The 22,161-nt window shown below is 44.8% G+C and overlaps 1 protein-coding gene across 1 annotated transcript; it reads left to right on the top strand.

The window, feature by feature from the left end:
- Positions 1 to 1,780: 1,780 nt before the first annotated feature.
- GUCA1A (guanylate cyclase activator 1A) lies at positions 1,781 to 13,613 on the top strand. The gene is made up of 4 exons (XM_067558713.1): positions 1,781 to 1,978; positions 9,829 to 9,978; positions 10,756 to 10,846; positions 13,402 to 13,613. The coding sequence occupies exons 1-4, from the start codon at positions 1,781 to 1,783 to the stop codon at positions 13,560 to 13,562; spliced, it is 600 nt and encodes a 199-aa protein (XP_067414814.1). The 3' UTR covers positions 13,563 to 13,613.
- The last annotated feature ends 8,548 nt before the right edge of the window (positions 13,614 to 22,161 follow it).

A 22,161-nucleotide genomic window follows, 5' to 3' on the forward strand; every position in this document is an offset into this window, starting at 1 on the left:
CAGGAGAGGAATTCTGCTTTCATCAAGGGGAAATATAGGGCAGGTGTGCAGTATATTAGTTGGTTAGAGCATAGGATTGGGGGCCAGGGCTGCTGGGTTCGGTGGCTGATTCTGCCATTGAATCACCTTTCTGGAGCTCAGTTTCTCCATTTGTAGAAACTGGGGCAATAAGACTGGAAGGAGGAACCGTGCAGTTTAAATGAATAATGTTTGCAAAGCCCTTTGAGGCCCACGGGTGAGAGGAGCTCTCCACGCTCAGTTCATGGTTAGCATAGGGTTTGTATCCTGCTTTGCTAGATGTCTGCGAAAGGCTTTGCTTCTAAGTGTTTCCATGTTCCCTGTTGAATTTCTCGGCACTGGCTATTTAGGGTGCACTGAAGCTCGTTAAACTGACTGTTGCTGGAATATCAAACCTCACAATATTTCTGCCAGAAAAACCCTGTGTTGAACTTTATTTTATTCTTCCACATTTTTCACTGATGTTTGCCCTGCTAGGTATTTCTGCTGCCCAGTCATTGTCATGCTTCTACGAAATGTAGTTGACAAAGAGTTGGGGGAATGTAACCAACCTGTAGACCTTTAATTTGAAACCTCTCTATTATTCATAGCTGCATAAATGCAGGGAAAGCAGCATCAGGTCATGTGCAAAACTTGGGCTCCTTGCTTTAAAGTGTGTAGAAGAGAAAATATGTATGAATACTATGGACCAGATCCTCATCTGGTATAAATCCAGGTAGCTCTATTAATTTTTTACTCTAGCTGAGGATTTGGCCTGTTATACTTCTTAGGATCCATTTTTTGTTAACCCTCCTCTGGTTGCTTCACCTTAGATATGCAAACAACATTGGCCCCCATTTTCATTTATGCTAAGACTCCTTTAACATGTCTCTGATGCAAATGACACTTGGCAGCAGATCCTTAGCTGGTGTAAACTGTCACAGCGCCGTTGAAGTCAGTGGAGCTAGGACAATTGACCAGCTGGGGATTTGCCCCCTGGGCCCACTCCCTGCTAGCAGTGCTGGTGAGTGCTTGGAAGTTTCTCTTACCTTGGTGTTCTCCTTGGCCATCAATATCAACCCCAACGAAACGTGTGACAGGAGCTGAAATGTTCTTCCCCCCATCCTGATTTTTCAGGCTTAAATTGCTGGCCAGTTTTGGAAACCCTCTGGCTATAATGGGTTCTAGGGAAGAAGTGAAAGGACCGTATAACAAAGGGGCTTCCGAGTACTTTAGTCTCTTCTCTTTTGTTCTGAAGTTAGTATCAGCGTTATCGCTCACATGGGCCGAGACAAAATCAGAAATGAAGTAGATTAGGAGATTATGCTTGGGACAAATCCTGCCATCATAATCTTACCAGTAATCTGCAAGACTCTTTCCCATTTTACCTCCTTTCTATTTTGATCCTGAACTCTTGATGCCCCAGATGGCATCCCATCACTGGCTCTTCCTCATTGGCTGGATTAGGATTTGCTGTATACTTAAATGTCAGGTCCTTGTTTGAAGAGGGTTTCGCGATTTTAAATTCACCTTCGGGAGTGTGAAACTCTCTCCGGAGGGGTGACTTTTCAGCTCTGTGACCCATGATAGTGAACTAGAAAAATCTTGTGCTTGGGTGTTTTGGTTCTCTCTAATTAGTGCAACCCCTGTGACATCAGCTGCTTTTGAAACTTAAAGATAAAAAGTAGAATTGAAAAAAAAAAATAACCCCCCAGCAACCTAGAAGGAGAAGTCGACAACATTTCCATTGTTCCTGAAAACGTGATCATCTCTGTGTGTGGAAATGGGGAACATGGATGGGAAAGCCGTGGAAGAACTGAGTGCTACCGAGTGCCACCAGTGGTACAAGAAGTTCATGACGGAGTGTCCCTCGGGCCAGCTCACCCTGCATGAGTTCAAACAATTCTTTGGCTTGAAAAACCTGAGTCCAGCATCAAATACATACATTGAGCAAATGTTTGAGACATTTGACTTTAATAAGGTAAATACTACCATCCCTATTTAATATATATGTACCTGTGTGTATGTATGTGTTATATATGTGAGGTCCTAGTCAATGACTAGGATTCCTAGGTACTATGACAATATCTAGTAAATATATAATAATAGTATAAAACAATATATAAATATGGCCTGTCTTTCCATTGCCTTACATGTTATATAGTCATTTACATCTGTGTAAAAGGCCAAGTGGGTGTAAAACACTATCAAATTCAAATTCTCCACTCACCAAAACCAGTTTTGATAGCATTTTGCATCCACTTTGCACTCATTTTTCAGAGGTCTAGATATCTGCAAAGTTTGCAAGATGGTGGAGAATCAAGTTCATATAAATATATTGATGTGAAAGTATCTGATGTGAATGTTCCATGTAAGTCTGTTTTATGACTGCAGGTAAAAGAAAAAAGGAATCTTTCCAAAGTGAATATTCTGGTTTTTTCAGTTTTAAATTATTTGAATTGTCGTTCTCTCTCTTTTTAATAAAACTTTAAAAGAATTATTTTATCTGGTGGTTTCTAACCCCTGTAAAATAAATTACATTTTAATGCCAAACTGTCTAAATCCCCAGTGCCGCATTCACTTAACTGAGTAACGATAAGTTCCTCATGCACTCAGTATGGCATGTTCCATGGACTTAGGGCAAAGCTGAAGTGTGTTTATTGTTGATTTTTACGTTTATTATCGTTTGATTTGTTTTATTCTATATCTGTGTTTTTCTAGTGCTGGGCTTCTCTTTTTGTAGCTTGTTTGAAAATTTCTAATGACTTGCTCCTGCTAAATGAGTTCCTGATTGTCACAAGGTGCTGTTAGTAGCAAAAACACCAAATGACTCGCTTAAGCAGGTTGTGACTGCCCCTAATGGATGCTGTGCTTTGTAGTAGGAACCGATCTTGCTGCCACTGAAATCAGTAGCTAAATGTCACTGATTTCAAGTGGGAGAAGGACCTGCCCTGTAAGGTTATTTTTTAATGGTGTACTTTTATGGGCCTGATCCAAAGCCCCTTCAAGTCAGCGGAAAGTCGCCCACTGACTTGCCCGGGCTAGCTCAGGCCCTATTTAAGAACATTTGTTACTATCCAGAGTCGCTTCTTTGGCTGCCAGGTTCCGATCGCACCACCACCATTCCAGTGGTGGCTGAAAGATCCCTCGATACGCAGGCTCCAGGTCTTGACTACATGGCCAATCTTATGCCGACACTCATTCATTGGCTTCAGTGGTGTTACACCCACATAATGCTATGAGTAAAGCAGGAGTGGATCAGGCCCATTGCCTTGTAAGGAGCTCTCGGCAGGAAAGGCCCCATTGAACTATCTAGGCATAGCTACCTACATTCTCTCATGGTCACCGATGTAAATCCAGAAGTGACACCAATAGCATGATTCTGGATTTGCTTATCTAAGAGTGTTGTATTGATGCCCATCACCGTGGTATCTGTTCACCTTCCCTATAAAACAGATGGACAATGGTGGAGGCCCTAGTGGCTCTTCTTCCTTTGCAGGACAAGATAGCTGTGCTTAAGGTAGCTTTATTTACTTGAGGGTTGAATGTATTTATTTATATAACAAATAAGCTGAGTAATGGCATGGCCATATCAAGAGTCGGCTTTCTGTCTGTCGGTCCATCTGTCAGACCTCAGTGTAAGCTCAAAAGCTGGTCTCTCCCATTAACAGAAGTTGATCCAATAAAAGATATTACCTCGTCCACCTTGTCCCTTTGTCTCACAAACTGCCTTCCATAACACCCATCACACAGGAGTTCCTTGTCTGAGGTTTCATTTCATCCCTATAGTTTGAGAATGAAATTCAGCCTAGTGCAGAAGACATGAGGTCGGCCCACTGCTGAAATCCTTGACATAGGGCTTAACTGAGATTTAAGTGTCACCGAGGCTTTGTGCAGGCCGTCTGGTCAGGAATGACTTTTTCAGCCACACAGAAAGCTCTTAGCAGGCGAAATAAAGGAGATTACTCTCCAGGCTGCATAGAGCGGGACCCCTGCAGAGCTGTCTGTTGAACACCAAGGTGGAAATACGCATGTCGGGAGCCCCCTTGCACCCAGCTGACGCATGACTGCACGTCAATACCCGTCAACAATCCTCTGGAGCCCTTTGAAGCCTGCAGGCTCCCCACACAGCTCTGAGTGAAGGGACAGCCCTTGCTCTTTGGCTCTTGTTGGTGTAATTGAGCTGTTTAATGTGGGTGAAAACAACACTGCATTTGTGCAGAGAACAGACCTTGTGAGACCTGTTCTCCCCAGATCAAAGGCAGCATGGTTCCTCTTTGCTTCAGTAGGTGGGGGTCTTACCTGTGTCTCTGAGAGAAGAATACATCCTCTCTTTGCACATGGTTTTGTCCCTCTGTGGAACAAGGACTGTGCTGTATGTCCCCATCCTGCAACTCATACTCGAGCAAATGGGAGACGTTCCTGAGTAAGAACAGCAGGGATGAGCCTCACTCTGGACTCATGTACATTTATGGAGCTCTAGAAATCATGGATCCCATGACTCCTCCTGGAGGGGTCTCATTCCAGCCTTGGCTTGCAGATAGTTCCCTCCACCACACCCCCAAACACTTTTCTTTAATTGCCCCTTTTTTTTTTCAAGTCCAGTCTTGCAGCAGTGAGTTCCACAGATAATAGTACTCATTGTGGCCTGGTCTCCCAATGCAGTTCTTTTCTGCGTTATTATTGTTACCCAAACCTAAATTATCACAGCTGTTCCAAGAGACTTTGAGAACCTGACCACATTAACAAAATGCTAAGTCACAGTCCAGCAAACACTTCCTCCCAGATGTAGTGCTTGCTGCCCTGAGCGGTGCCACTAACTTGAGTTATTGTCTGATTTCAGTGGGGATGATTGAGAGTCGTTAGCACGGAGCCCAGTAGTACATGTTTGTAAGAAAACAAACTCATTGACCTTAGGAGAATTCTGCTGTCAGTTAAATCAATATAAATCCAGCCGTGTCAGTGGACTGACTCCAGATTGACACTGGAGTAAATGAGAGCAGAACATGGTCTGTGTCTTCATAGTTCTCTGCAACATACCTAGCAAGCTGCTGGTGCAATGAAATTAAGGCTCCGTCTGAACTTATGAGGGGCTGTCGAGTAAAGACACTGCATGCCCCACTAGCACGAGTCTTCCTAGTGTAGATGGTGAGGCACAGCTTAGGTGAGCAGAGTTAAGTTTTGTACATAGCTGAACTCTCAGGGTGTGTATCTTACATGGCTCCCTACATGTCCAGCCAGCTCGTACCACATCTACTGTGCTGCTTTAGTAGTGTAGCATCCTGCTGCCTCCCTCCTGCCAGAGCCTTTCATTGGCATGCGTAGCTACGCACTGCAATGACAAGTGTGGACAGAGCCTGCCTTGCACTGGGCAGTTAGCTGCATGTGTAATGCCTATACTCTACGTGCCACCTTTCATGCAGAGCTAGCCCAAACTGCTGTACTTTAATGACTCATTGGAGACAGGAAGAACTTCATTAAAACTAAACCTTGAGGATTTGGGCCATTGCTCTGCATAGGGGTAGGTGTCAAGGTGTACTAAGGTTGTAAGTTCTTTGGGCGGCATGTTTGTTCTGCGTTTGAACGGTGCCTCACCTCCAGGGGTCCTGCTCCAGGAGTGGGGCTCCTGCGTGCTACCACAATACAAGTAACAAGAGTAAAACATTGCTAGAATGGGAGCGATTACGCTGTTGTCTGCGGTGGGCCTCTGGGCATGCCCAGTCTGAAGTGAACGGCACAAACTCAGACCTAGCCTCACTCCATTTAGTGGAAGCAGGCAGAGGATGAACTTGGTCCCACTTTTCTAGAGGCCTGAGTGGAGTCAGAGTCTAATTTTTGCACTCACTTCAAGCAGTGTAGACACGCAGGGGTAACTGCAGGGGAAACTGGTGCGGGAAAAGGATCAAGACTTCATTCTCAGTTGGGTGTTTCTGCACTTAGTAGAAGTGGAGTGCAAGTCTCTAGCCAGTTAAACTCAGGAATGCTTATTAAATATTACATGCTATTTCTGGTCCGTGCACTCGGCTAACTCTGCTCTCAGTAGGGCATGGTTTCGTAACCACGTAGTGCCAGGAGGGGAGTCTAACTTCCTGCTCTTGTCTTCAGAGCAGTTTGTCACTTGCTCTGCTGTTCACACTCTCAGGCAAGCTCATCAGCGTTTTCAGCCTCCACATCTTATTCTGCAGTCCTTCGGGCAGAGCTCCCACTGAAGGCAAAACTCCCCTCCTCAGCGGGTTCCGTGTGTCACTGTACTCTGTCTGCATGTCACGGATAGTCCCAAATTACAGTGATTTACAGCGTCGATAGTTAACCCTGCAGTCACACGTGCCAGCTAAAAAATGTCCTGTCTAAACAAGGATGTGGTTTGTTTAGGAAAAGACAAACTGAGAATTAGACACTTGATTTCGTTAAACAACCATCAGCACTCACGCTTCTGAAACAACCCCCCAGTCCCTGCTAGATCAAAAATAAAGGTTAACATTCGCAAAAACTACCCTAGTGATTTAGGAGCTTAACTCCTATTGAAAAACCAATGCGATTTAGGTTCTTAGATTGCTTAGAGGATTTTGAAAATGTTACCCAAAATCGGTACGCCAGTATTTCATCCATCTTCTAAGACATAGTTTCTCCGTCTGTGGTATGCGTGCCCCTGGGTGTACGCGAGACACAGGCAGGGGGTACCTGGGGAAAATCAGAGTGACGGGGAGGTGGGCGGCAGCTGCCGACTTCTGGGGAAGCTGAGCAGCTGCAGCCCGCTTCCCACCCAGTCCCAGCTGGGAGGCGGGCAGCAGCCACCACAGTCCTGGGAAGCCAGGCTGCAGCTGCCCGCTTCCTGCCCTGTCACAGCTCCCAGCTGGGAGGCAGGCGGCAGCTACTAGCTTCTGGGGGAGGTGGGCAGCAGCCCCCTGCTTCCTGCTGGGTCCCAGCTCCCAGGTGGGTGCTCGGTGGCAGCCTCCTGCGTCTCGTGAGTTGGCCTCGCAGCTGGGTGGCAGCCACCCGCGCCCCGGCTCCCAGCCGAGGGACAGCCTCCAGCGCCCTGGCTTGAAGACGGGCAGCAGCCGCCTGCCCACATCCCTGGGTCCCAGCCGGCGTGGAAGCCTCCTGTGCCCCAGCTCAGATTGGGTGGCAGTCGCTCACCTCCCAGGCTGGCAGCTGGGTGGCAGCCGCCTGCAACTTGCCCAGGGGGCAGCCCCCCTCCCTGGCTCAAAGCGCAGTGCCCAGAAAACTTCTCAATGTCACTGCTCTAGCTGAGCAGTGAAATTGAAACCCATGACAGCCCCAGATTTCACCAGTTACCCTCTTTTCCTGTCTCTCTCTCGCCCTCCTTCCCTGTCTCTCTCTCCCCCTTTCCTCCTCTCAAATCTATGGCATAAAATTGGGCATGGCGCTTGATATTCCCCAGCATTGGCATGCCGCTCAAAGCCTCCTAGCTTTGGCCAACATCACCTCGAGCCCAGGTACATACCTGAGTTGCGCACCCCTGGTGTAAAGGTGGTAACGCTACCCACACTAGATCTGACATCCGTCATATCACGGCCTTGTATGCTCAGCCCTTCTTCCAAGACCTGGCTCACATTAGTCTGTAAATATAAAATCCCGTGGAAAATGGAGTGTTGGGGTAGTTATTAACATTTTCAGACGTTAGGGGGTACTTGCTACTGAAAAGGTTGAGAATCACTGTTCTAAGGGATCCCACGTTTGAATGTACACCCGACTATTGAATCAATGCACAGGAAATCCAGGGTGGTAATTAGACTCAGCAGCTATTTATACCTAATCTGGTTTTTGTGACTGTGGAATGAAGCAGATGATCTGTTCTTTAACTGGGCTCCTGGAAGCACTGGGCTGATTCCATCACAGTACATGGCCCATACTTCCCGAGGAATTACCGTCGCTTTGCACAATGTAGCACTTTTCACTGGGAATATGTTTGGGAGTATGCACTGTGGCAGTGTAAGAAGTTGTGAATGTCAAAGATCAATATCTAGAGCCAGGATGGTGGCCAGCAAGCTCCCTCCTACACGGCTCTCAAATACATCTCAGGCCTGACCTGTAACCTTCCCTGAACTAAGCCTCTCCAGCTAAATGCACTCAACTGTATGGGTTGATTTAGTGATGGGGAAATGTAGCTATGCAGAAAAATGAGCAAAACCCCTTTCCTGTTATGGCCTGACCAAGCGTGAACCAGGTTTCCAGAGGGAAAAGATTACAGCGAAGGACCCCATTCTACATGCTCTTTGTGAATTCTCTTCTCCCCTTGAGGTCTGCATGCAAATCCCATTAGGATATGCAAGTAATTACATACGCACGTGGATGGGATAGTGTTAGGTAACCCATCCGATTTCATCTGCATAAGCCTGTTCTTCTTTGCTCCCTGAGATATCATTGTATTGCATAAACAGATTCCCATAGCAAAGAAAAGATCTCTAAGTTTAATTTACCACTAAGTCCGGCAGATACTTTCAGAGTTTGTTGATGAGTAACTCATTGTGCATCTGCAAATTTAAAAATGACCACTTTTGGGGTAGAGGCGTTTGGGGTAACTAAAACTATCAGTTAATATAATTTCTCTAACTGCTTTTCAGTAATTGCCGCTTGCATTCAAAATGCACTGAAGAGCAAAAACCTTCACCTCTGCTAGTTTTGCATAGAGCGCAAGGTCCTTATGTCTGTTTTGTTTGCATATTTATTCAAATGTGGGGAATGCAACAGGACACAGAGAACCTTATCCAGAGAGGATGCAATTGACCCCTGTGCAGGGGGAGAGGCACTAGACATATGCATCAATTAAGCCTGCAAAATAGGTCTGTAAGTGGAACTCCAGTGCTGCTGAACCCCTGTGCTGGCCCTGGCACAGGGCGAATGTCACCGAAAGATCTTTGCTTTGCTGAAATGCACAGGAAATCCGTTTAGTAAGGAATAGAGAGCCTATGCTGCCTGATTTTTTTAAAACCCTTCCCGAATTAGGGCTTCTCTATCTAAAATAGTACCCCACACTTTTGAGGTTCAGCTTCCATTTGGTTCCAGCAAAACGTCTGTTTTGCTGTGTTCCTCTGAGTGCCAGGCAAGAGTGAATTACCAGCATGACTCTTGGAAGTCCAGGCCATGCAAACAATCATTTGCAATAATTAAAAATACATGCTTTTAATTCAATTTGAAAAAGAAATGTTTAAATTAAGGAAAGAAATGTATTGCCAAACTACACGCAACTGTGTTTCCCATCACTGCTATTAGAAAGAAATCACTAAAGCCTGTTGTATAATAATATTTATTAGTTATTAATAAAGTACTAATTCATCAGAACTTATTTAGTTTTTTTTGCCAAATGATTTGGGTAAATGGGAAGGATGGTCTAGTGGTTAGGGTCCTACCCTCAGCCATCTGAGTTCAATTCTCTACTCCACCCCAGGTTTGGGTAAGTCACTTAGTCTGTCTGTGCCTCAGTTCCCCTTCTCTACAATGGGGATAACAGCACCAGCATACCCCACAGAGGTGTTGTGAGGACAAATACATTAAAGATTGTGAGGTTCTCTGACACTACACTGATGGGGGCCAGATCAGTATCACAGATAGATTCCAAAGTGCTTCCACACTTATTGGAGCAGATTCTCAGGAGGTATAAATTAGCACCGTTTATTGACTGCACAAGAGCTGCAGCCAGTTCATACCAGGTTAGGATCTGGTCCAGTAGTTAGAGAAAGGTAAGTCAGATCCCCGTTTTATTACAGACATGCAGTCAGCTGTTCCAAGAGATACCAGACAAAACCGTTCAGGCTGTGACTATCTGACTCATCCTCACCTCTGATTTCGCCCTGTTTTTATGCTTTTTAGGATGGCTACATTGATTTTATGGAATACGTGGCAGCTCTGAGCCTGGTCCTGAAGGGAAAAGTGGAACAGAAGCTGAAATGGTATTTCAAGCTCTATGATGTGGACGGGAACGGCTGCATTGACAGAGGAGAATTATTGAATATCATCAAGGTGAGCAATGGCAGCTCTGCCTCTCTCTTCCTCAGCCAATAACTGTGTTGCCACAGTACCTCGGATACTAGCCACTAGACAAATGTACATAGAAAGGCCACAAGAACGCAAGTCCAAAGGAAGAACATTCCAAGCCAGGGAGGCAATTGTGCTCATTCAGCTGGCAAATTAGCAAGCATTGGCCAAATCTTTAGTCCACTCCCAATACTGGGCTAAAGGCCCCGCAGGTTCAATTGGGGGCGAACTGAGAAGTTTCCGTGTTTCATAACAGTCAGCAGGAGCTTGTGCCAAGCCTGGTGTGGGCATACATTGTGCCAGTTGCTCTTCCCCACTGCTGTGCTGATGAACTGGAATTCCCTGGCAGTCCAAGTCTTGAACCCTCTGTCTCCACACATCCCCCAGTGCAACTTCCAGTTCTCCCCTGCAGCAATCCCTGCTGTTCCAGTCCGTGCTGTTTAAATTAATCCATTTAAGACTAGGTTGAGGCTAGCACTTTAATTGAACCTAAGGATTTGAACCAGGATTTCCAGAGGTCAAAAATTTGTGAATGATCCCAGTGTGCCTCCTTAACTACTTAATCTTTTAATGCATTTAATTACTTAAAATTGATCTGAATCGTATTTTTTTAAATGTACTTGTTATCTCTTTGAGAACCCAACCCATCACATGAACATTGGATAATTTAAGCTTACACCCCTTTGCTACTCACTGTCCACAGATTCGTAAATCTACACAACATGCTCATTAAATGTTCTCTGTGTCCTTCTCTGCCTCCAGGCTATTCGAGCCATTAACCGATGTGACGAAACAATGTCAGCAGAGGAATTCACAGACATGGTGTTCGATAAAATCGATATCAACGGAGACGGTAAGGAACTATATATGCATAAGTGAGCACTGCTCTAACTTGAACCCCTAACCCTAATTCTTCCTGCCAGATAACTGCAAATGGCTGGAGCTGTCAAAAACAGAACTGAGAGCATCTTAAAGGCCAGATCTTCAGCTGGTGTATATGAGTGTTGCCCCATTGACATCAGTAAAGCTATGGCCATTTACATCAGTGGAGGATCTGAAGATCTGACCAAAAAACTTTAGGGTGGGAGGAGAAATCCTTCTAAATTTTGTCCAAGGTCTCAACAAACTAAGAAGAAACAGGTGGCATCTAACCTGTCCATTTCCTTCTCTCCTGTTCCCCCTGGTGTGAAATCTAAGTGTTTACATATTGCCCACTGTTAATCATAGAATCGTAGAACCATAGGGTTAGAAGGGACTGCCACAGTGTCTAGTCTAGCCTCCTGCCAAGATGCAGGATTTGTTGTGTCTAAACCATCCAAGGCAGGTGGCTATTGAAGACCACTATCCTGTCTCCCGTTAACCTTCGCTTTTCCAAACTGAACATACCTAGTCCCTTCAGCCTTTGCTCACATGGCTTGCATTCCATCCCTTTGATCATCTTTGTCGCTTGCCTCTGGATCCTTTCCAGTTTCTCTACATTCTTTCTATACATTGGTCACCGAAATTGGACACAGTACTCCAGCTGAGGCCTAACCGGTGCTGAGTAGAGTGATACTATCACCTCCCGTGACTTGCAGGCTCTGCCTCTGTTAATGCAACCCTAAAATTGCATTTGCTTTTTTTTTGCAACAGCATCGCATTGCTGACTTGTGTTGAGCTTGTGATCCACCATAGCTCCCAGATCCTTCTCAGCAGTGCTGCTGCCACGCCAGTTATCCCCCATTCTGTATTTGTGCATTTGGTTTTTCTTCTCTAAGTGTAGCACCTTACATTTGTCTTTGCTGAATTTCATTTTGTTGTCTATAGCCCAGTTTCCAATTTATCAGGATTCCGCTGAATTTTAACTCTATTCTCCGAAGTGTTGGCAACCCCCCCAGCTTCGTGTCATCCGCAGATTTGATCAGCATGCTCTCTATTCCTATGTCCAGGTCTTTGATAAAGATGTTAAACAACATGGGACCCAGAACAGATCCCTGTACACCCCACTCGAGACCTCCTTCCAATCTGACATCATTCCATTCACAGTTACTCGTTGTTTGCAGTTGTTTAACCAATTATGTATCCACTTAATGGTCATTCCACCAAGCCCACATTTCTCCGGCTTACTTATCAGAATGTCCTGTGGGGCTGTGTCAAAATATGCTCTGCTTCTACCAATCCCTAAACTTTAAACAGACCCCAGATTCTGCCTCATTAATCTGGATTTATGTGTAGGGCTTCCATTTGGGGGGGTTTATTAATTGTATTGTTCAAGGTTTATTGTAAGTAATTTCTGAGTTCTACATTGATGTCCAAAAAATGAGGTTTTTCGGGGCTCTCTTTTTAATACTATGATGAGAAGATTTTTTCAGGTACTTCCTAAAATTCTTGTCTAAACAATATCTATTTGATCTTTTTAATAATATGCATGTAACTTACATGTAACTTGCATGTTATTTTAAGCTTTGTATCCTTGTTATTGAACCCCCTGGGTTTAGCGTGTTTGTTTCTCTACGCGCTTTAATGTAGTGCTGTTTCAAACCGCCCTAAAACCTAAAATTTAAAACCTAAAATCAGAAGCCCTATTTAAGCAGTACCAAAATAAGCATGGGTGTAACAGCAACATCTCAAACTCTTATCCCAGTGTTTGAATTTAGATGTCCATATTCCCAAAGACCCAGTATCCACTAGGGGGATTAAGCAGAGGATGAGATTAAGAAAGAGAAAAATGTAGCTGAACGTCAGGGTAAACTTCCCGAGTGAGTGATGCACTCAGCTGGGGAGGAGTCCCCCAACAGAACTGGTAGAAACCCCTTTACTTGGGGGGCTTAAAACTATGCTGGAAACTTTAGAGAACAGTCCTAGACTGGCAGGGAGATAGAGAGTGAAAAGGAGCCTTCCCTTCAGTAAATAAATCCTGTTGGGTTCCAGATTGTATTTAAAATGCCAGTTTTGACTGATAAGGCCCTAATGGTGTAGGACTTTGCCCCTCTCCTCATGACAAACTGCCACAGGTGCGTTCAGCAGAGGAACTCAAGACAGACACCCCTCTTTCTAACGGAGAGGGGACTGGCCATAGATGGTTCCCTGTGAGACACCGTCCGCTTTCAGACAGGCTTCCCCTCTTCTGGTCAGAAATGGCCCTGAGATCTACTGACCTTCAGGGCCGACTGCAAGCTGCCTGTGTTTGCAGCAGCTGGGAAGGAGGTGGGCTTTGGAGAGCGATTGGATTTGTGGCAAGGAGGGGAGTCTGATGTTGTGCAAGGAGTTTAATTTTATTTGCTGGGGGGCCGAGAGCCTGGGCTAGGGCCCTTCTTTATGTTACGTCTACATAATTCCTCCGGGCCAGAGTCAAAGCCTATTGAAGTCAACGGAAGTGGGTGCAGCAGGATTTAACAGAACCCCCTTTGCACATGTTCCTGCACACAGGCGAGCTCTCCTTGGAGGAGTTCATGGAGGGAGTCCAGAAGGACGAGATGCTCCTGGATACCCTCACCCGCAGCTTGGACCTGACGCACATTGTCCGGATGATCCAGAATGACGGGAAGAACCCACAGAGCTCGGAGCCGATGGAAGCGGCTGCTGAATAGAAATTCTAAAGACTCTTTTATTTCATTGTCTAACGTTATTAAAAAATTGGGGTGTGGGGTCAGCGCTTAATTTGTCATGAAAGAGGGGCCGGGGCTCAAACCATTTTTTTTTTTGTACATTCATAACTGATGCAGCAAGCACAGAGCGGCCGGGGCCATGAACTGCCACGCCTAGAGGGGCCAGAGCTGAGCCCTGGCAAAAAATTAAGCACTGGTGGGGGTGGGGAAATTGGCAAGCCACGTTACTGCTCCGGTGATCAGAACATCCTATGGTAGAATACCACCCTAGCAGGGGGATCAGGAGCCACTAGCAGGGGGATCAGGAGCCTGGTGTGTAGGCAGCTACTTGCGAGAGCAACGCAGAGCAGCAGTGAGAAGAGCCTCTGGGTGTCCAGCGAGCGCTGCCCAGGGAGCGGATGCGACCCCTGCTGCCTCTGTAAACGGGAGCGATCAGATTTTGAAGGGAGAGCGCTGCCGGTCTGGCTCATTGCTCTAGAATCACAGGATGCTGGGGGCTTCCCGAAGGGTGCCACATGGGCCCCTTTGCCATCTGGGTGCCTCCGAAGGTGGCTGCTGCTCTTGAGGGAGAGACGTGAAGGATGTATTCCAGGAAGAGGAGAGCAGGATCGCATCATACCTTCAGAAGGAGCATTGCTGAGTGACCCCTGTGGACATTCACAAGGTCTTCATGCCACTTAAGCATTAGGGCCAAAACCTGGCTCCATTAAAGCCCAGGGCAAAACCCTCTGACTTCAAAAGGAACAGCACCTGGTTCTTAATATGGGCTTAAGCAGTGGGGAAGGCCTGATGTAAGCTGTGTACATTCAGTGGGGAAGTTAAGTGGGACTGCACAGGGGCGAATTTCCCCCTCTGAGAGCTGGGTAGTAACCACAGCTGTCTGATGCAGATGGAAATCGGTATGTGAAAAACACAGGGGACCTTCCTAGGACCCTGTGGAGCCCACTTCACCATGACCAGCTTTTCTGTCAGTCAAATCAACACCGAATCCACGGTTGCTGCGGGAGTTCAAAGCAAAGAGGCAACATGGGTGCAAGCTGGATCTGCACAGGAGCCCACAAAACGGCTCTAGGCACCCCATAAATCCTTAACACAGGCGTTCAATGGCAACATGGGCATCTGTGGACCCACTGCACTGGGGTCGATGGCACCCTCATTGAATAGAGCACTTACATTGCAAACCCCTCTCTGGTTAGACACATGAGTCAGTGTGTATAAGAGAAACGTGAACTAGGTCATATTTAGAGGTGTTTTTAAACACAGTTGTGATGATTTTCCTCTCAGAAAAAAGTAAAACACACACACCCTCACAGAGAATTCTTTCAGGTAACACACATGACAAGGAAAACAAATCAGATATTTGACCGAATAAATTTCTCTCTTTATTATGCTTTGAAAGGACTAAAATGGAGCTTGTAGCGAACTGGAGCATAAGCAAATTGTAGGGAGTGAAGTGGTAGGAGAGTCCTACATCGCTTCAACAAGTCACATCAGAACTCAAATTACCGGGTGAAATTCACTGCTACACAGCGCACTCGGGCGAAACTTGAACCCACCATAAGCCCACAGAATAGAATAGACTGTAAGTGGTGCCTGGGCCTTCTGCTGTCTTTCCTCACAGGGTGCATTTCAATCATAGTGAAATCTCTGCCCGGAGTGACAACGTTCTGTGGAGGAAAAATGGACTCTAAGAGTGTCCAGTCTAATCTCTTTTGCTTTGACCCACTGTAACTCCCCGAAAGGGGGTTCCAGAACAGCTAGAGAAATGAGCTGGGTCTCCTCCTTCCCTATGTATGTTGAGACAGCTGCCCTTTGGCAGTAGCTCTGATGCTTGCCACGTAAGCAGAAGAGGTCAATGGTTAGGTCGCTCATCCTTTGGCTTGAGGCTTTCTTTAAACTAAAGGCAATGTAAGATTAAAATAAACCAATAACACGAGTTAGGAAAAAAGTGTGTTGACTGCAGCGCCTTTTTTTACTTCCTTTTAGAATGTGAAAAACATAAATGTGCCTTTTTATTAATGTCTGAACTAGTCAAACCAATATCTGCATGGCCCTGTTTCTCCATGAAGAAATCTGAAAGGGCAGCAATGGCAGTGATTTGAAAGGTAATGACTTTTCATGTGTCTGTAGAAATATTCCTGCGTGTATCATCTGTACAGAAAGAACCATGTATAGTGTCCACCCTTTGTCTTTCCTAGTTAGCTATTCATCCTGAGGAGCCAAATTTTGGTCTGTTATTCTGCATTTACACCAGCAAAACTCTACTTATTGGCCCAGCTAATTTAGGATTTGGATAGTTATCCGAATCACTTTTCTAGAAGGGGGGCAGACAGTTTCTTCATCCCACAGCAGTAACAAACGCACATGTAACTAGGCAGCGCTGTACACTGGAAGCGATTATTTTCCCACATTCACTGTTTTGTTATTTGGCACTGGCTGTTTTCAATGTATAAGCAATTTGCTAGGTTTTGGGGTTTTTTTCATTTGGCTGCATTTTACCGGTTAGGTTTTATACTTCTGATCTTTTCGTGTAATTAGAGAACCAAATAAAGATGGTATTGTATAAAATTATTTCACTTGGGCCTTTTTATTTTATTTTTTAAATTAATGTTTCTATTTTCAGCAGGCTACATTGGCTCCCTGGTGCGTACCAAAAGCCATTCCATTCAGGGAACAAGAGCGAGCTACACCACAGCTTAAAATGATACGCGAGACAAGATAGGCCTGGGGTTTTGCTCCTGCATTCACTGAATGCCATGTAACTTCAGGACTTGCTCACTGCACTGATGTTATTCTGGGTGAACAGGGCTCACCCAGTCTGGATTCAGGTGCTCCCATTCCTGAGTTTCCCCTCTGCCACAGTTAATAAAATTTCACCCTGCAGACATTTTCCTGATAACCCTCTGTTTCTGGCTTGTTAAAGTACAAGGCAGCTCACATAGCAGCCTTTGATAGAGACAGGGCTAAGAACCCTTTCTCTGCTGCAGCTTCCCTCCAGTCTTCCCTAACTGGTCCTGCTCTTTGCAAGACTTCTGCCTGGGAACTAAAGAGAGTCTCCACCCTATTGTCTCTCCATGAAGCAGCTCACACAACCTTACTACTCCCTTAAATCTTTCCTCTGGCTCCTCTTCAGCTGCATTTATGTAGCCCAGCAGGCCTGGCTCCTAATCACATGCTCCAGTCACATGGTCATTAGACTGAGAAGTGAACTAGTCACAGGTAAGGCTGAACTTAGGACTCTGGCAAAAGGACAGTTCAACCAGTGACACGGTTTACACAGGTGTACCTGAGAGCAGGATTTTGCTTTATTATAAGATCCCTAATGTGATTGTAAGATTCCCATGTGAGCTCTGTGGGTGAAATGCATTGCAGCGTAGGGGACCACTATCAGACTTCCAGAGCACTTAAACCCTCAAAATAGAATTTATGCTGGAATTAAGCACTGCAAAGACCGTGTGCTGGCTCTCTGCACAAGAATGAAATTCACCTCTTTATGGCATTGGAAGCTTGGCTTTTATTTCCTCCACACACTTAATCATGAAAGAAGCTGCAATGTTTCCTATAAAAACCCTGACAGGCCCACGTTCTGTTTAATCTGAAACTTCTAAAGACTAAGCTGCCCTAAAAGCTGATGCAAAACAACTGGCTGGTTGAATATGAGGGTAGATGTGTGTCTGTCAAACCCTCCCCTCCTTGCCTTAGATGGTGCTTTCTAAAGTCTCTGACAGCAAATTAAAAAGCAAGAAAAACAACACTGGGAATCTCTTTGCCCCAGTTCATGTGCAATTGAGTAAACAGCCAAATGGTAGCAATCACCCAGGGATTGCTCAGGTGCCAGCTGTCTTTGTTTACTTACTGCCAGTTCATGTTTTATTAGCATTACTGGGGAGACAAGCTGGCACTGTAACCCCAATTACTTATGAGCACCAGAGAAGCTGCCTTCAAACAACTGGCTTAATAAGAACAAATTAATAAAACAGTGGCAGGCAAAACACACGAGCCAGTGAACGGGGGTTCACCGGATCTCAGTTCAATTCTCCACCTGTTTGCTGTTACTTAGGGCCAGATTTTGAAAGTTATTTAAGCACCTAAAGATACAGATAGGTGCCTAGTGGGATTTTCAAATGTGCCGAGGTGCTTATTTCAATGGGAGTTAGGGGTCTCAGTTCCCCATCTATAAATTGGGGATAATACACCCTTTCTCCCACTCTGGTCTGTCCTTACTATTTCTGTTTTAAAGCTCTTCACAGCAGAGGCTGTCTCTGACTATGTGTTTGTATATTATAGGCATAGATCTCAGCTAAGACCTCTACATGCTACTGTAATAAAATAATAATGTGATTACCATTTTCCCCATTGTCTGGGAATGTCTCCTGCAGCAGCAGGTTCCTACAGTAGAGCAATCATGCCACCCTTCTGACCACTGTCAGGAACACATGAGTTTCCTGCTGCTGAAGCCTTTCCAAAGCTCTGTACCCGTGAAGGTACCCCACACACATGCTGTGCGGTCAGACGGATTCTGTGTCACCACTTGAGCTATCTAGGAGATAGAACCACGTCACAGAGGCGTGCTGATGGCAAACAAAGCAACTCTTAATCCTTAAAGTAATAATGTCATTTTACATTTATGGAGTACATCTGTCATGTAGGAGTAGAATCACTAGTTGGTTTGGCTCTTCATCCAGAAAACTGGGAGAAACTCTTTCTTGGATGAATCCCCACCCTCTCCTCCAGTTTTCTCTCAGCCTTTTAAAAAATTACAGCAAATACATTTTTGGCCCTTTGAAATTAAGAAAATAATCTCTCATTGTAAGTGAACCTGGTCTCTCTCTCACATGCACACTTAATTTACATCACTTTTACGATTCTGGCCAGGGAACCTGGGTCAGTTATAGTCCCACTGAAAGTCCTGAGAGATCCCATCCTGGAGAGCAGGAAGGAAATTAAGCAAGGTTTGTTTGCACTACTGCTCCCCTTGTTTAGTGCTGCAGAAAGGTGAAGAACAATTGCAAAAAGAATCCAGAGTAAATAAATAAAGGGTTAATGCACTCAAACTGCAAGCAGGTCTCCTTGTACACTTTATGGTGTGAGGATACAGAAGACAGAAACTGACAGAAAACAGATGAAATAGTTCTCTCTTTATTACCACTTCCCTACGTGTAGGTGCTTGATTGCGGGATTGCCAGCCCCACACGTTCCAACATCATGAGTCAGGCCTGAAAACGTCATGAAATTGGCTTAAAAATAATTAATTAAAAACAATAACATATTTTGAGGGGTTTTTATTTCCTTGCTGGTTTCTGAGCCTTTAAGGTGAACCTGCTTCATATTTCCCAGCTTTCCTCCAGTCACGAGGGCTAGAAACTTACATTTTTTTGACTGAAAGCTGAGGTTCTCACATTATCACAGAGCTTTAAGAAAAAGATCAAATATCCTGAGATTCACAAAAAAATTACAGAGTTGGCAACCTGGGGATTGTGCAAGTATTTAAATGGTGCACAGCAGGCTACCCAGCACTGTTGCAACAGAATATTAGTGAGTGTAGGTGAGGTTATGACTTTGACTGCTTCCCTCTGAGCAGCAGTGAATCTCCGGCCCCTACGGTGCTCACTGCCTACCGCTCAAGACAGCAGGCCTGTGGACAGAGAATGGGTATGTCAGAATAGACATGGACTTACATGCAGTCCTAGCCCTGGTAACAGTCTGCTTTCTGCTCAGGTGCTACCAGGCAGGGATCATACTGTGTCCTTCCAGCAGTACTTTCATTCATGCAGAACTGGGGTTCCTTCATCTTGCTAATATGCGCAGCAGTCTGCAACTGGAGGCAAATCCACTGACTGTTTACACTAGTTGAGGACCTGAGCCCCTGCACTGATCTGGATCTGACCCTAGACCAGGGGTTGTGTCAGGGCCCATCTCTTTCAGAGCAGAGACAATTCCTGAGCAGTGCTCAGCCATGCTCAGTAATATTCCTGGAGAATCTATCTGTGCAGAGTGCTTCAGGGCAAGATAACTCTTCCTGGCTACTGTTTTCTGTCACATCTCCCACACAGCCTATCTCTGCAGCAGCAAAGGCTTCAGCTTCTAACCTGGTTATTTCACCTTCAGGGCCTGTCTAACTTTGGTGAACATCAAGAATGGGAGCAAACGATGATCAGCTCAGAGAGCCAGATGGAATTTGTCTTTAGCAAGCCTCGATGCCCACCCTCCAGTTTCCCAATTTAGGCCAATGAGAAATCGGATCAGGCAAATCCAATTTCAGCTAGGCAGTAAGTCTGGAAAATGGATTTATAAAGTAATTGACAGCAAGAGCCAACACAGAGGTCAAACTGAGTCTGAGAGGCGATCAAAGCATTTAGTGCTTATAGACTTAACAGGGGGACTATAGTTCCAGTATGATTTTTTGACACATCTACCCAGCCACTGGCCGTAGACTGCAGAAACCAACATCTGATCATGCATGCAGCGGTGCCTACCACACGGGCCATCACCCCATTAAAAATCTTTTCACTGTTGTGCTAGCAAAACTAGTTTAAAGGATATCAATTTTTTTTCAAACACCATTAAGATTTGTAAACATTTGTGGTCAAATACAGCTCTGGCATGAGTCAGTGTAATTCCATTGAGCTCAGAGTGGCACCTGCTTCTTTGAGCGATATTTGACCTGGATTTTGGATCTGCTACCTCATGCCTTCATTTGAGTGGGATACTACTGCTCCTAGAGAATACACATGCTCTACTTATGCAGTCAGTATAAAATATTTACTTGAATCTGGCTGTGGAGTATTCCTTCATAATTAATATAGCCATAATCCTGAGCTCATTAATCTGATTAAGTCAATGGTTTAAGGGTGGGGTGTTGCTTCTGCCTTATGAATTGTGATTGCCTAGAAGGATAGAGTTTGCTGCTTTTGAATTTTGAATTTTGAGTTGGTAGGAGCCAGTTTCACCTGGGAGGTAACCTCCTGCTGTCTCAGATGCTCTCAGCAGGAAATCTTGCTCTTTATATCTATCGCTGCTGTTGGAGAAGCTGCCGCTGTCAAGGTCAATAATTCTATGTCGCAGGGCTTTGTGTAGCCCACTGGTGTTATGTGCCCCCTCTGTGTACCTGATCCACAGAGCATGTGAATCTGGCACAGCTAGAGAGTCTGACTCTTTAGCTCCCACCGTGCTTAGCTCTGTAGTTCCCTGGGTCAATGGCCGGGATGGTGGCCATCACATCTGCATCTCGTGTGGTGCAGGACTTCGTGAGTGCTGCTATCGCAGATCCCATTTGGAAGAGAAAGACTTAAATTACATGCATCCTATTAGCTACAGGACAATGGAGGAGACCTGTTCCCATCTCCTTGTAGTTGCAGGGTCACCCCCTGCTGAATATTTTTCTGCCTCATCCTGTTTCGTTGATGAAGACCCAAGCAATGTGAGCCCCACCCCTTTGCAAGTTCATTATTTCATACCCGAAGAGATTTCTTTTAGACAGAAGGTTTATCCTGAGACTCAGCTTGCTAATTTCACCCCACTACGCTGCCTTATACTCCATTGGGCACCACTTCAATCGGAAGGGAAATGAGAAAAGGTAGAAAACAGACGAAAACACACTATTTTAACAAACAAATATTCTTTATTAAATTCAAATGTTACAAAACATTAACAATGATTCTATACAAGCTCTCACTGTAATAGCCCGCCAGCATACACTTATTTGTATGGGGATGGGGGATTTCAAACACCTTTCTTTCTCCACAATCTGATTGGCTGACTGGTATAAGGAAGCTTCAACTATGTAGTAAGAAATTAAAATATCAGCCACATGTAAACCTGAAAAGAAAATGAAAAATGGAGCGGAAAAGTAATTGTCAGGTTGTGTTAGCTTGGTTTGGACCCTGGAGTTTCAGAAGTTGTAGCATTTAAAAACCGCACATTCCTACTGCGAAGGAATTCTGGATCAATTTCAGTGAGCTACACTATCTGGATCAATTTCAGTGAGCTACACTATCTTATGCTATCTGAGAGTGTGGTCCAGGATTTAGAGAATGTTTACAACTAATCCAGAGGCTGCAGTGATATTCTTCATTTTAAATGTAGGGAATATCTCTGGAATTGATAATAACTCTGAAACCAGAATGATTTTTTTCAGACCCAAAGTATAGCTTTTACTTAGAAATGAAAAACACCATCGCTTTTCTCTGCTATGGAAATAACAGGAACATACTCTTATAAAATCTATGTTAAAAAAAAGACCAAAATATATGGATTTATGTTTTACACGAGTTTCAGCACAATATGCATCTCATTCTGTTTCTCCCCTATTTCCCTACATTTAAGAAACCAATGAAACCATAAAAGAGCAAACCAGTGAACTAATGAGAAGCAAGTACATTACAGTAAAAGGCCACAGAAAAATGAAAAGTGATTGCAAATCTCTCATAGATATGATTACACCTACTGCTTCAAAGGGGAAAAAATACAGGTCTAGTAAATTCAGTCATATTTTTCCTACTTTAATTTTTGGTAGAATCGTATTGCACTTTCCCCTGCTGCTCCATAGTCTGGAGATTTTATTTTCCCAACACCCACAGAA

Source organism: Emydura macquarii, unplaced genomic scaffold (genome assembly GCF_026122565.2).
Source record: "Emydura macquarii macquarii isolate MOO-44397 ecotype Brisbane River unplaced genomic scaffold, CSIRO-AGI_Emac_v2 contig_2184, whole genome shotgun sequence".
Lineage (NCBI taxonomy): Eukaryota > Metazoa > Chordata > Testudines > Chelidae > Emydura > Emydura macquarii.